This window comes from Mesoplodon mirus, assembly GCF_964341445.2.
Source record: "Mesoplodon mirus genome assembly, chromosome: X".
Lineage (NCBI taxonomy): Eukaryota > Metazoa > Chordata > Mammalia > Artiodactyla > Ziphiidae > Mesoplodon > Mesoplodon mirus.
This window is the reverse complement of record NC_138981.1, coordinates 139,744,766-139,760,543: the sequence shown is the minus strand read 5'-3', so window position 1 is coordinate 139,760,543 and position 15,778 is coordinate 139,744,766. Positions and strand designations below refer to the sequence as shown.

Here is a 15,778-nt window from a genome sequence, read left to right as displayed (position 1 = left end):
CATTTACAAAACAGAAATAGACTCACAGACATAGAAAACAAACTTATGGTTACCAAAGGGGAAGGGTGGGGGGAAGAGAGATAAATTAGGAGTTTGGGATTAACAGATATACACTACAATACATAAAATAGATAAGCAACAAGGATTTACTGTATAGCTCAGGGAACTATATTCAATATCTTGTAATAACCTATAATGGAAAATAATCTGGAAAAAATATATGTATATATAACTGAATCACTTTACTGTATATCTGAAACTAACACAATATTGTAAATCAACTATACTTCAATTAAAAAAAAAAAACAAGGGAATTCTCTGGAGGTCCAGTGATTAGGACTTGGCGCTTTCACTGCAGTGGCCTGGGTTCAATCCCTGGCTGGTAAACTAAGATCCCACAAGCTGCGTGGCATGGCCAAAAAAAAAAATGTCAAAATACACCTACCTCTCCATGGGAGGAGTATCAAAAAAATTCATAGCCATCTTTAATCTGCCCCATCCACTTTTATTAAAAACTGTATTGGAGGTCCTAAGCAATGCAGTAAGGTAAGAAAATGAAGGATTGGGAAAAAATCTCTCATAATATGTGGAAGATACGATGGCATACATAGAAAATCCAAAAGAATCTATCTATCTAAATTATTAGAATTACTAAGATAAGTTTGCAAGCTTGCTGAAAACAAAATCAATAGAAAATTTTATTGTATTTCTACATGCCAGAGACAAATAGAAAAATAATTTAAAATAGCATTTTAAAATTCCAAATACTGAGTTGTACATTCTCATCAAATAATGGCAGCTGCCTAAATCTCTCCATACAGCCTTCAAAAACCATCTGTCTAACTATCTCTCTGTAGATATATTTTAAAATTGCAAATAAAACCACCCATAACTCACAGAATAACTAGAAGACAAAGAATACCATAAGTTTCAGTGGTGGAAATTAAGTGCTCTGGAAAAGCAAAAATGAGTCACAAAATCACAAGACATATCTTCCTATCCCATCTGTTACAGAAATTGCACTTCTCTTTATCAACAGTAGAGGGTGCTTGTGGACTAAGAAACCTAACAAGCCACCCAAACCTCTTATCTCTGACTACATATTGTAGAATCACCTCATTGCTGTGATGAATGAACTGAACATAGCAGATGAGGTAAAAGGTATTATTCTTTTATTTTTTTAAATTTATTTATTTACTTATTTATTTTTGGCTGCATTGGGTCTTTGTTGCTGCACCCGGGCTTTCTCTAGTTGTGGCGAGCGGGGGCTACTCTTCATTGCAGTGCATGGGCTTCTCATTGAGGTGGCTTCTCTTGTTGTGGAGCACGGGCTCTAGGCACATGGGCTCAGTAGTTGTGGCTCGCGGGCTCTAGAGCGCAGGCTCAGTAGTTGTGGCACATGGGCTTAGTTGCTCCGCGGCATGTGGAATCTTCCCGGACCAGGGATCGAACCCATGTCCCCTGCATTGGCAGGTGGAGTCTTAACCACTGTGACACCAGGGAAGTCACAAAGGTATTATTCTTGATTTTCACTTCCTCCTTTTTTGAAAACTCCATTGACTTTGGGCTTCACTCATGTCGACCAATGCAGTGTAAGTAGACATGATATAAACCACTTTCCAACAGAAGCTTTCAATGTGATCCTGTGTTTGGCTCAGTCTCTGGTGCTTCTGCTCTCTTCCATGAGATAAAAATGTCCAAGCTGAGAAGACATGGTGTACCTGAGCCTTGGCCTGGAGCAGAGCCTAAGCCAACCCAGAACAGTCTTGGTTTCCAAATACCATTTCCTAGTAAAAGGAACCTGGGATCCTTAGAGATTCCAAGACCAGAGCCAGGAAACTGCCAGGTGTTATTGGAACACCTTGGAGTCCATTATCATCATCAAAATATAAAGGGAGAGGAGACATTCTTCTCCACAGAATAATTCCAGCTAATAAATGTAGAAGACATGACAAAATTAAGAAACCAACCATCAATACAGTATATAATACTTGTAAGGAACTTCAGTAGATACTAAAACCATTGGATGAAAGCTTAATGTAGAACAGAATATTTACACAGTCTCAAAGTCTAACCCCACAGATTGTTAGGTAAGGGAAGTTGTTACCTTTATAAAAGAGAGATCTGGTGGGCATCACCTTAACTAAGGGTCAAACCTGGAGGAATCGGCATCATGTGTCCTCTGATGTGATATGGTGGGAAAGACACATCACCTAGTTAATATTCTCACTAACGATGCTGAACTGAAATCTAATAATAAGAAAACAGTCACACAAATTTAGAATGTGTGACATTCTACAACACAATGGTCCTAGACTTTTTAAAATGTCAACACCATGAAGGACAAAAAAAGACCAGAGACTAGGAGTCTGTTGTAGATTAAAGGAGATTTAAGTGTTCCTTGTATTATTCTTTCAGTTTCTTGAGGGAAAAGATCAAGGAATAAGTCTAACAGAAGATGTACAAGCCTCCAAAGTATGCCACTAATATCTATCCAAGAATCTCTTTTGTTTCCCGAAAGTTTTATCAAACACACAAACTTTAACAAATGTTTATAGTATATTTGCTATGTATATACTATATATATTGTACGTGTGGAAGGTCAGTGACCAAGGTCTCTGCTGTCATGGAACCGACATTTGGTGGTGAAAACAAAGGAAATAGTCAATAAGCAGGTAAACAGATAAATGAGAAGATTCTGAATGGTGTAAAGGAAATGAACAAGAGGAGCTTTAGAGTCAACAAGAGTCCTGTTTCAGAGATAGCATTTAAACTGAGACCCAAAGGCTTGGCAGGTTGAAGTATTTGGGAGTAAAATATCATGATGTTTACAACTTCCTTGAATTAGTTGGGAAAGTGGGTGAGAAGATCCCAGAGGGAAGCCATAGCTGGAAGCACGGCCTCCACAGGAGGTTAGCAAGGGTGCTCTTAGTTCTAGATGTCACAGCCACTTTCCCAGGTACAGAGGCAGGGGACCGAGTCATCCAGTCACCTCCCAGGGTTCAATCCTGGACTACCGGAAGCGTGGATCCCTCAACTGGAAGTGAAAAAAAGCGTGGGTGCTGGGCGATGGGCATTGGGGTGGGTGCCCATGAGGGGGCGGAGCTTAGGGAGAGTTACAGACCAAGCAGGAGGCCAATGGACTTGGGGAGCCTCTTGGGGTGTGTGTGTGTAAGCATTATAACTCTTTTCCTGACAACCAACAAATGCTCTCTCTCCTCTTTCAGATTTTTCGGGGAAATCAAGACTCCTTCACACCCGTGGTGAATGCTCTAGACCCCCCGCTGTTTACCCGCTTCCTTCGAATTCACCCGCAGAGCTGGGCGCACCACATCGCCCTGAGGCTGGAGCTTCTGGGCTGCGAGGCGCAGCAGCAGTACTGAGGCCCGGTCCTTCCTTCCTGGCCCTGGGCCCTTTCCTGATTCGGGTCCAGTGTCCCTCTGAGCCCGCCCTCTGGGTCACTTCCTGCCCCACGCTGCCCACGGTGCCATCATTTTTCTATGTATTTCAACTCCTCAGTCCCGGCAGATATGCCCTGAAGCCTCTCAAATCAATCGTCATGTGTCCTGCGTTCTCTGGGGCTGTTGCATCCAATTTACCTCTTGCACATTTGCTGCGGCTGCTCCCAGGTTGGTCCTTCCTTCCAAGGTAATCAGGCAAAAAGCAATGAGGAAACTCAGCTGGAAAGCATTCTCCTCCGGACACGGCCACCACTTCCTCCTCTGTGGTGACCAAGAAAGGTCATGATCATACTAGGCTTCTAAAGGACATATTTTTAATATTTCCACAGAAAAATGAGGAAAATCCATGGCTCTCTGGGATAGGAGATACAACATTGTAATTCTAATCATGCACTCATTTTACTCCCTCCTCAGCTAATTTCCTGCTGAAATGACACAACAAAATGTACCAGGAAATTCTGTACCCTAACTGCCCAAGAGGAACCCCCACCTCGCCCCATCCCTGACAGATAAGGTTGGGAATGGTTTACTGTCCTGTAAAAGTCCATTAAGGTTAGAGGTTAATTTACAGAAATCAATAAGGTGATATGGTTTGACTCCCTGTAAAAGGTTAACCACTTTTATGTCTAACTTAATCATCTTGTTTTGGCATTCTTTTCCCATTGACCACATACATCTTTATTTTTCAAATGCTCTTGGAACCAGCTCTTTTGTCTTCCCACTGGTTTCCTCAATAACCAGTTAAACAAAACATTGATGTGTGAAAACAAATGCCTTTGAGAGTTGTGCTTTTATACTGGAAATAAAAATGTGAACAATGAAATTTTATAATTTATGAGGTGAAGCTAAAATTTAAAAAATTAGAAATGGAGCCTTGATCCAGTAGCAGAGAGAGAGATTATTAACCTTGACATCCATTAGCACTAGAAGGAGTAAAGGCAGTAGTCTGGGCTCTGGCCCATCCCACAAACCCCCCTTTTATAAGTTTTCTAGAGCTTGTGACCAACCAGAATCCAGGAGAGGCTGCAGCAGAATGTAGTGAACCTAATGTGAGAAATGCTGTACTTGCATCACCCAGATCTCCTGGGATCCCTTTTATGAGTTCAGTGTTTCCAATCATACTCCAGCTGATTTGGCTAATGGGGGACCTGTACTTGGAAACCTGCAAGACCCTGATGAAGATGACACAGATGGACAAATATACTGTGTTCATGGATTGGAAAAATTAATATTGTTAAAATGGAAAATGCTACCCAAGGCAATCTACAGATTTAATGCAATCTTTATCAAAATATGGCATTTTTCCAGAACCAGAACAAACAATTCTAAAATTTATATGGAAATACAAAAGATCCTGAACAGCCAAAACATCTTGAGAAGCAAGAACTAGAGGAATCATGCTCCCTGACTTCAGACTGTATTACAAAGCTACAGTCATCAAAACAGTATGGTAATGGCTCAAATACAGACAAAAACAGACACATAAACCAATGGAACAGGATACAGAGCCCAGAAATAAACCCACACACCTATGGTCAGTTAATCTACGACAAAGGAGACAAGAATATACAACGAAGAAAAGACAGTCTCTTCAATAAGTGGTGCTGGGAAAACTGGACAGTTACATGTAAAAGAATGAAATTAGAACATTTCCTCATACCATATACAAAAATAAACTCAAAGTGGGATAATTATTTTGGAAAACAATCTGGCATTATCTACAAAAGTTGAGCATAAAGATAGCCTGTGGCAATTCTGTTGGGTAATGACCTAGACCCAGAACTACCATGTGGACCAAGAGACAGGGCAGCACTACCCATAACACTTCCAAACTGGAAACAACCCTTATTGCATATATTTCCTAGTGGCTCACTTTAATTGCAGTAGAGTGATCCATTATATAATATATATCACAATTTATTTATCCATTGCTTTTCTGACTGATTCATTTATGCCAGTTCTTCTATGGAGCTGATCATCCTTTTAAAAAAATTGATTTGTAAGAGTTCTTTGTATGTTAAGGACATTAACCTATTATCTGTCATATATGTTGTGGAATTTTTCACCTAATTTGTCATTAATCTTTTATCTTTCTTTACAATGTTTTGCTGTATGAAAGCTTTACATTTTTATGCAATAAATTTATTATTTTCACCTATGGCTTTGGGGTTTTGTTTAGTCCTTTATCCATCTAGAATTTATTTTTGTGTGTATGGCTCTCACTTCAGTCAGTGCATCCGAATGAATAGCCAGTCATCACATTAAACCATCTCTTTTTCCCCACTGAAATGAAATGCCACCTTTATCATCTATTAAAATCCCATACATACACTATTTGAAGGTGCAGTAGATACCATGTGGCAAACAAAATATCTTAGAAATCTTCAAGCCCAAGAGGATATGGCTACCATGAGGATGCGTTTCAGCATCAACATAAATGTTTATGCATAGACAGAAGAAAAAGTCTGTATGCTTAGCTGTCAAATAGAGGGAGACTGGGGGCGGGTCAAATGCAGTAGATGATATAATGAGGAGTAGAATTCTATCTGGAACTTCAGAAACCTTAAAGGAAGACTCTGGCCAGCTTCTTCTGAAGACAGAGGCCTGATTCACTGGCTTCTCTGCCACCTTACCTGACACGGGTCTCAACAGTGGATGAGAGTGTCAGTTTTAAATGTCTTAAGTAATAGAAAGCTCAAATAAGAGTTTATTTTTCTCAGACCTAGTAGTTGAGAGGTGGGCAGATAGAGGTGTTGGTTTAGTGGCTTAAAATTGTCAGAGCCAGAATAGATGTCATTTTCTTGGCCTTTTCCTTGTGTCCATTGCCTGATGGTCACAAGATGGCTCCTCCAACCCCAGGTAACACTTAAAGAATGTTCAAGGCAGCACAAAGGGAAAATGGTAGCACCATTTCTTTTATCAAGACAGCAGAAAGTCTTCCTGGAAGCCACCCATCGGAACTCCATTATGCTTCAGTGTCTAAAACTATGTCCCACAGCCATTGCTAGCAGCAAGGCTGGCTGGGAGAAGGCGGATTCCGCTTTTCTAGCCTCTCTGGTTGTATGTAATAAGTGAAGAGGGGGTGGTGATGACAGGCAATGAACAATATCTGCCCCAATTCACCACACATTCATTCATTCAAAAAATATTTATTGAGCACCTGAACAGCCTATGTGAACAAAAGAGAGAGGAACACGTGTGGCTTGTTCCAGAGGAAATGAGGCTGAGGTGGAGTGATCAAGAGTAGATAATAGGACATGAGGTCAGGGAAGTCAGTAGGACACTACCTGACTTACAACAAAGTGAGATCTCTTTGGCTGTTCAGTGGCAGCAAGCAGGAAGCTACGAACTCCTGTGACTGCAAAACTTCTGGGCCCCTGCCACCCCCATGATGGACTGTGCCCCCTTATCCACTGAAATTCATACCTGGTTAACCATTTATACTGCTTATTTGCTGATTCAGTAATAAACCCAACTCAAAACAAAACAAAACGAAAAGGATGTGGGACTGAAAAAGTGGAGTCAAAGATGACACCACAGGGCTTGGCCTGAACAACTTAAAGAGTTTCCACTAATTGAGCTGGAAAAGCCCAAAGGGGGATGTGGTTTAGGAGGGGATGTCAGGTAGCTGACCCAATGGAGCACAGTCAATTTGTCTTGTGTTGTTCTGTTTCTTGAAGGCAGGATGGTTTTTGCTTTGGAAACGGACTGTGTTCAGGATTCAACAGTGTCAGTAAGTGAATTTTTCTTGTGTTCATAATAGCTTTAGTTTTGCAATAAAATCTAAACCACCATTTTCTGACTTTTCAGACACAGCTGCCTTGGGACGAGCCAAGGAAAAAGCCATCTCCCCTCGGTGCAGGCCCTTGGGAGAGCCCATGGAAGCCCCGAAGCTGCTGAGCATTGGATTTCTGCTGTGCTCTCTGACTTGCCTCTTGTTGGAAACTGTCACTTTGTCTCTGGAACCTTTATCTGCCTTCGGAATACAAGACCAGGATGGATTGGAACCGTGCTCAAGGCGCGTGTCTGCTGTTACGATGAACGTTCCTGTCTTCAAAGGACGTTAAGATTCCTGTCTCAGGTCAGGAAAGAGCGATTCTGTATTTAAAAATAATGTTCGCAGGAAAGCAAAGTATTTCTGGTTTGGTTCAACAAACATGAACCCACTAAGCCAAAGCCGTAGGTGTCAACCTTCCGTGAAATATGACAAATACTCCCTGAGGACAAAGGGATAATTAAAGTTGTTTGGGGGAGGGGTCAAGAAGGACTTCAGAAAGGAAGCGAAATTTAAGCTAAAGCTGATGAGCCACTGACCCATGGCTTAGGTGCTCCCCAAGCCCAGCGTGGTGCTGAGTTCCTTCGCATCTCTAGAAAGGGTATCGTTGTGAGTGGTGACCCCTCCTGACTTCACGCCACAGACACTTGTGTTTGCCCTACCTCTTCCCCTGACCAGCAGACCCTGAACCTCCTCTGCCAGCCGCCCCGGCCTCCTCGTCCTCTTGTGCCACTGGGGCAGGCGGCCACCTCCTTTCTCCTCACGGGACACTCAGGGCCCTCAGCCTCCCGAACACCCTCTAGGCAACAGCATGGTTAAGCCGTGCTCCTCGCTCCCAGTGTACCCCATTGATTCACAGAGACCTCCTAACAACCTTTAAGCGATCTGGGGCAGAGATTGTTGCTCCTATTTCACATACAAGGAGGAAAAGATGATATCCATCTGAGGATACCTTTTTTTCCCCAAAAGCGTATTCCTTTAATCTCTTAGCACAGCAAAGTTGTTAGGAATATGGGCCCTGGGCAACTATAAGAACCTGAGATCTGGGACAACTATTTGAACTTGAACCAGGTTTCAGATCCCAGCTTCATCACTTACTCGGGCTCTCTTCAGGGACTGTCTATGCTCTTCCTGCAGAAACTTCCAGGTCCTGGCTGAGCAACTTCAGTGATTACCTGTGGGATCTCATCAGGAGCTCCATCCCTACAGCTGCCATTTTTGCTTTTCTGATCATTTCAGCAATCATGGGGACCCTCTGTTGCCTCACGTAAGCTACTGGGGGGAGGAGGGGGGAACCGAGGGAGAGGCCAAGTTCCACAGCAGCCTGCGCATCTGTAACTAAGGGAAAGTTTTGAGGAAGGTGACTGTGGGAACACCACTCTGAAAGTCCGTGTGTTCCCCTTTGAAAAAGTCTCCTGCAAGTTCTCTCTTTTTCTCCAACTACTCCCTACGTTTCCAACCACTGACACGTAACGTTTAAAGACCAGTGTTTGCAACTGATCTTTTTTTTCTTATACTAACTTCATTAACTCCTAATTACCCTTCCCTTTAGTTTAGGAACTATACATGGAAAACATATGATTAACTTTTCAACTGCCTGAAAATTTGCCAAAATATTTATTATTAAATCATATGAAGCTAAAGAGATTCCTGAAATAGCTAACAAAATACTTAAGCTTAGCTAGAAAAGCCTGAATTTCATTAATTCAATCAGTATTTACTAAGACATGACCTCTTGCCTGTCTCTGTCCTGATTACTAGAGACAGAGAAATAAGACAACTGAATAATTACAACCCGGTGGCTCAGGGCTGTTCAAACTGTGTAATCTAATAAAGTGGCTGAGGTCAAAGATCAGGTGAAGGGTGTGGCATCCCCACCTAAGGCTCCTGATAACCTCAAAACGACCACAGATCAAGAACCATGTCTAGGAAACAAACTTGGATATGGTTCCTGGCACCTAGAACTGACAGGAGCCAAACAGAACTAAATGAGCTATTCATTGTTTGAGCCATACAGCAGTATTCGGACCTCAGATTGGCCATGAGAAGGACACTTACTTCAGGCACAGCCACAGAGAATAGTGGACCGGGGGAGCGTCCTGGAGGATGGGCCACAGGCCAGGGAGCTCCCCCTTATAGGAGGAAGAGCTGGGCCTGATCAATGTCTGACCAGCAGGATTCCAGAATGACTACAGAGCAGGGACTGCTGTAGGGCTCCCGGTCTTCCTCTTTTCAAAGGGGAGGGTTTAGGGCGGTTGCCCTCTTCCTGCACCATCACTGTATGGGGCAGGAGTGGGGGGTGGAAGCTGTAGATCAGGGGCACATGGTCTATGTTGGTTCAAAGCTCTCTTAACCAAGAAGAGCCACACCCAGACTTGAGAGAATCAGATACTCTGGAAGCAGACTGTGTGGCGCGAGTGTGGTGTGCAGGGTATTATCAGGGGCAGGAAGGGAGAAGCTGAACCGCCTTGCAAGCCCAGCAAGGCCTCGGGTGACCCCCTTCAGAGTCGTCCCTCCCCCGCCGCAGGAAGTACAGCCTCTGTGTTCACCAACCCTGTTCCTTCTTCCCAATCACAGAGGAAGACTGCATTTCACAACTAAAGAAGCCAGGACTCAAGTCAACATACATTTGATGCGCTATCTTTTAAATCACTGTTGCTCAAACTCTGGCCAGCAGGCCGGCTGCATCAGAAACATTTGAGGCTTTGCTGAAACACGCACACACAGAGGGACTTCTGTGAAGACAGGCAGGCAACATGCCGAGAGAAATATTTCCTTCTTTGAAGTAAATGGCTCAGCCTGGGGAGAAAAACCAGTAAACCCTTGCTGGGAACAAGCAAGGACAGTAAGAGCAAAACAAAAGAAGACATGGATGACAAAATATAAAAGGATCCAAAAAGCTGGCACTATTAAAGAGAGATAAACAAAGACCTTAGTGAAAGTAAGATTAGAGAAAAAAATGATAGATGCAGGAGACATAATTAATTTTTTGGTAGAAAACAACCGAAATAATTCAACAGAAGAAAACACTTCAAGGCATAATTTTTTAAAATATTGCAAAATTAAAGGAAGGTTTGAGTCTCTAGTCATACGGGGTGCATCAAGTCCCAGGAAAAATTGGCACTTGGGACTGGGCACATACTAGACGCCAAATAATACTTGATTTTTTATGAATACATTTCACAGTCAGGATTGCAAACAGTTTCCCTGTGCCTCTTTATTCACCCTCTATAACCATTAGCGGTGGCTGTAAAGAAGGCTTAGGCTAGCTGCTTGCTACCTGAGGAAATCAGCATGGAAGCCTGGCTAACCTCTCAGGGCCCCGGCAAGTACGCAAAAACACACGTATTCAATCTAACGAATTTTTAGTATGGTTGATACTAGTGAAAAAATAGAACCAACTTAAATGATTCTTGGCTGGTTAAAGAAAGCCGTGAACATTCATACAATGAGTACTATACAGTCACCAAAACGTTGCTGTAGAAGGGTAATTACATGGAATCAGATTCATGAAATATTGTTGAGTGGAAAAAAGCAGATTATAACAGAGGATATACAATTTCACCCAATTTGTTGTGAAAAACTATACGTACAGGGAAAAAAACTTTTAAGGACCTAACGAAAGATTTAGACATTGGTCATCTCCCTGTGATAGTGAATAGGTGACTTTAATTATCACGATTGTTGCTGTTATGTAGTTTCATGTTTATGTTTGTCTGTCTGCACTTTCCAATCTTTCCGCAACAAAATGTATTGTTTAATTAGTAAGTTTTTTAAGAGAAATTTTAAAAACAAAAGAAGAAAAACTATCTGATCACACTCCAATACCACACTCTTACTCTTACTTTCTCAAGTCATGAAAGCATTTTTGCAATATGAAATTACTTGGTTCATGATAAGAAAAGAAGCTGTCCAAAATCCTATCTTGGAAAAGGTGATGTAACTACAAAGTAGCTCTGTGCAGACCAAGACAGTGTACTGGAATTTAAACTCAGTTCAGCAGTCATTTTCTCTTCCTCTCCCAGTATCCTCATAGGTGAACCAGTCCAATGAAGTACTAGAAGATTCCAAGAGAGTGCAGAGTGTGCTATTTGTGTGCATTGAGGAAGTATGTATCAGGTAAAATTAAATTGTCTTCCATCTTAAACTACCTTTGCTTTTATTTTCTCCTTTAAAACATGCAATTGAAAAAGTGATAGTAGACTTATTACTGTTTTAATTATAAAATAATACATACTTATTGCAAAAAATTCATAAAATATAGAAAGAAGAAAAAGTACCCATCATTCTAGCACCCAAAAATAAACATTGTTTACATCTTGGTGTATCTCCTTTCAAACTTTTTTCTATGCTTATACTACCAGTTTCCTAAAATTTGTTCTCCAAAACAATAGTTCTGTTTTAATAAACATTATGACAGGGCTTCCCTGGTGGCGCAGTGGTTGAGAGTCTGCCTGCCGAAGCAGGGGATGTGGGTTCGTGCCCCGGTCCGGGAGGATCCCACATGCCACGGAGTGGCTGGGCCCGTGAGCCATGGCCACTGAGCCTGCGCGTCCAGAGCCTGTGCTCTGCAACGGGAGAGGCCACAACAGTGAGAGGCCCGCATACAGAAAACAAAACAAACAAAAAAAAACGTTATGACACAATAGGGCTTTGCGGCCAATTAAGTTGGAGAGATGCTGAATTAAACAAATTTAAACATATTTCCTTCACTGTATGACATATCGTGGCTATCTTTCCATATCAGGAAGTGTTGCATAGTATTCCTTGCAGTGGATTCAACAGAAGTCGTTTAACCACCCCCATATAATAATAATTTAGGGTGTTTGTACTTGTTCACTATTACAAATGTAATGCAGGTGATAGTTTTACACATTATTAATTTGCTTTCCCCTTTGCTGTTCTGAGTTGGAAATCATTCACTCCGTGGGCACTATTGAACACCTCCTGTTCTGGGCAGGTAACAAAACAAACACCAAGCCTGGCTCTGGTGGAGGCTTGGGCCAGGGGCTGGGATGAGAGTAAGGCCTGGTGGGCCTCAGAAAGCATCTGGGCTCTACTGGGAGCCAACAGAAAGCAGGGAGCAGAGAAGGGACGTCATTTGATGGGTGTTTTTAAAGGATCATCTCAGGTCATTCGTGGTCATTCTGACCACGTTGAGAAGGTCAGAAGCAGGGAGACCAGCCGGGAGGTTTACCGAAATTCAGGTGAGAGAGTTTCGTTGGGACCAGGGTGGGAATCAGTGGAGTTGCAGGAAGAGTCGGAATCCAGACAGAGGGTGTGGGAAAGAGGGAGGCTTTGAGGATGCCTCCCAGACTTTGGGCCTAAGCACGTGCACGGATGGGGTTAAGAATCCACTGCTTGAAAAATGTGAAGAGAAAGAAAGAACAAATGGATGTTCTCATTGATATGGAGGTGAGATCCAGCCACACACCCTTTGTCCCACACTCCACACAGCAGGAGGAGACCATACTCTGATCAAACTTGAAGTGACAGTTTAACTTATCAGCTTGCACTAACCTTTAAATCAGATTGGATGTTTACTTAAATCCCCCCCCCACTCAGCACATGGGAGCTGGGGAGGGAAGTCTAAGTAATAAAGAAAAGAAGAGCTGCATCCTTACACACAGCTTTATAGTCTTTATATCTTGCCCAGCTTGTTCCTTAAGGCAAACTGCTGACGTGCAGTTGTTGGGTCACAGGCTGTGAGCATGTTAAAGCCTTACGCTGGTCCACGTAGCGCTTGTACGAGTTTCCAGGTTCCGCCTCTCTTGAACATTGTGTTGTTTCCTTGGTTTTCTTTATATTTTTGCCAGTTATGTTTGGCAATATATTATTTAATTTTGCTTGTATTTTAAAAATTCCTGAAGTACCCCTGGGCTTGGTGCCCCAGAATTTTTAAGCTTCTTTTTCTTTTTATAAATGTATTGATTTATTCATTTTTGGCTGCTTTGGGTCTGTAATCCCCATCCTGTCTCCTCACGTCAGAGCCCTGCCTCTTTTTAAACTATAAAAACTAAATCATAGGTATGCATTCTCCTGTGATTTTCTTCTTTTCCGTTTTGAGATTCATCCACGTCGATGCCTGTAGCCCATTTCCACCCAACTGTATGAAAAGACCTCTAGTCATTTACACCATCGACTGTAGATGGACATCTGTATTGTTTCTGTCTTTTTTTTTTTTTTTTTTTTTGCGGTACGCGGGCCTCTCACTGTTGTGGCCTCTCCCGTTGCGGAGCACAGGCTCTGGACACGCAGGCTCAGTGGCCATGGCTCACGGGCCCAGCCGCTCTGCGGCATGTGGGATCTTCGCGGACCGGGGCACGAACCCGTGTCCCCTGCATTGGCAGGCAGACTCTTCAACCACTGAGCCACCAGGGAAGCCTGTTTCTGTCTTTTTTATTCTAAATATTACTGCATGTGCAAGAGTTCCTCTGAAGGTTATCACACTGTGACTGAGTTTCTGAGTCAAAAGCACCAATTATTAAATACATCTGCATCCTTGAGAAGATGCAACATCACCAGTCTTTTAATTTTTTGCCAATCTGGCGGATAAGTAATGGTATCTTATTGTTTTCTTACTTTGCATTTCCCCAATAACTGATGAGATGGAAGACCTTTTCATGTGTTTATAAGACATTTGTCTTTCTCTTCTATGAATTTTGCCCATTTTTCTAATTTTAATTTCATTTATTCCTTATTGATCAGTAGGAATTCTTTCTATAATCTGTATACTAATATTGTAGGCTATAGCTGTGGAAAATATCTTCCCTCAGTTTGAGGATTGTATTTTCATTCTCGATAGGACGTATTTTGATCAGCATAAGTGCTTATTTTAATGTAGTGTGATTTGGCAATCATTTCCTCTGCATAAGAGCTTTTCTACCCCAAAGTCATAAAGGATGTCTCCTATATTGTCTTCTAAAAGTTTTATAGTTTTGCCTTTCACCTTTAAGTCCTTCAGCTACTCGGAATAAAATTTTGTATGGTGTGAGGTAAAGTCTAATTTCATTTTTTAAAAATGTTGTGAGAAGCTATATTTTTCCAGTCATGAACTTTGAACTGAATTTGTGTGCCTCAAGGCAGTTCTAGGAATTGAGAAAAGCAGATAGCTGCAATAAATTCCAAGGAGCAAAGCCTGATTGTGAGCACTGAGCACCCTGAACTGGAACCAGCCGACCAGAAAAAGGCATGGGAATGTTGAAAAAAAGACCAGCTGTATGACCATGCATCCTCTGAGTCAGCCGACTTGCCCTCCCAGTACTTTTCCACCCTGAGCTTTGCCTCGACAAAAACTTTTAACTACATTTTGCTCGAGGACTCACTCCCTCTGAAGTCCTCCAACTGCAATGGTTTAGATAGCATGTTTGCCTTCATCTGTAACCAGTCTCGGTTTCTGTTTTGATCCTATGGATCCCCCCAGTCGCCCTTACTGCAAGCGTGTCCTTTCCCTACTGCTCTGCCTCTTGTCATGTCACCATTTCTCCTCTCTCTTCTGTTCCAACGGTCTATTTGTCTATTTCTGTGCCCATACCATGCTCTCCTAATTAACATAGCTTTGTTATAAGTCTTGCAATCTAGAAGGCAGTTCCCCCACATTGTTCTTCTAGAGTGCTTTGGCAACTCTTGTTCTTTACAAGTTCACACATACTTTAAAATTAGATTATCAAGTTTCACAAAACCTATCCCAGAAGTGGGATTGCTGGCTCAGAAGGTAGTATTCAGTTTTAAGAGATAATGCAAAACTGTTCTCCTAAATAGTACTGCCAACAGCAATATTCAAGAACTCATATGGATTCATATCTTCTCCAACACTTGATATTGTTAGACATTTAAATTTTTGATAATTGAATGGAGGTGCAGTGGCATTTCATTGTGGTCTGATCACTAATGAGGTTGAACATCTGTTCATATGTTTATTGTTCACGTGGGTTTCTCCATCTGTGAAATGTTTATTCGTGTTTTTTACTCATTTATCTGAAGGATTGTTTGTGTTTTCCTTATTAATTTGTACACCTTTATATATTCATAATAGGAATTCTTCGTCAGTTGTGTGTATTGAAAATATTTTCTGCAAAAGCACAACTGGTCTTTTTTGCTTTTTAGTTTGTCTTTTGATGTGTAAAAGTTCTTAATGCTAAAGTCAGACTGATCAATATTGTTTTATAGTCAATGATTTGTCTGCATTGTTTAAGAAATCTTTCTCTATCCCAAAGTCTAAAAGTTCTTCGCTGGTGTTTTCTGTCAAGAGCTTTAAAGTTGTGTTTTTGACACAGAAGTCCTTAATCCATCTGGAATAGATTTTTTTTCTGCATATAGCATGGAGGAGGGTTCCGGCTTCATCTCTTTCAATATAAATAACCATTTTCCAGCTTTGTTTAATGAAAAGTCCCTCTTTACTTACCTAACATGGCACCTGTATCGTATACACAGTTATACACGTGACTGGGTGCGTTTCTGCATTTTCTAATCTATCTCATTGCTCCATTAATCTATCCCTGCACCGGTATCGCACTGTCTTAATTTCAGTATCTCTCTCTCC

At 41.8% G+C, this 15,778-nt stretch overlaps 2 protein-coding genes across 2 annotated transcripts in view; both read left to right on the top strand.

Annotated features, from left to right (window-relative positions):
• The window catches only part of F8 (coagulation factor VIII), a 112,572-nt gene extending 106,951 nt beyond the window's left edge, over window positions 1-5,621 (top strand). The window contains exon 26 of the mRNA XM_082610237.1: window positions 3,228-5,621. Coding sequence (XP_082466363.1) covers window positions 3,228-3,383 — 156 coding nt within the window. The 3' untranslated portion in view covers window positions 3,384-5,621. The remainder of the gene's footprint in view (window positions 1-3,227) is intronic.
• Window positions 5,622-7,339: 1,718 nt separating this feature from the next.
• SMIM9 (small integral membrane protein 9) lies at window positions 7,340-11,289 on the top strand (the record flags this gene model as incomplete). The annotated part of the gene is made up of 3 exons (XM_082609376.1): window positions 7,340-7,523; window positions 8,374-8,503; window positions 11,262-11,289. 3 exons carry the CDS (start codon window positions 7,340-7,342, stop codon window positions 11,287-11,289), a joined length of 342 nt encoding a protein of 113 aa, XP_082465502.1.
• Window positions 11,290-15,778: the final 4,489 nt, after the last annotated feature.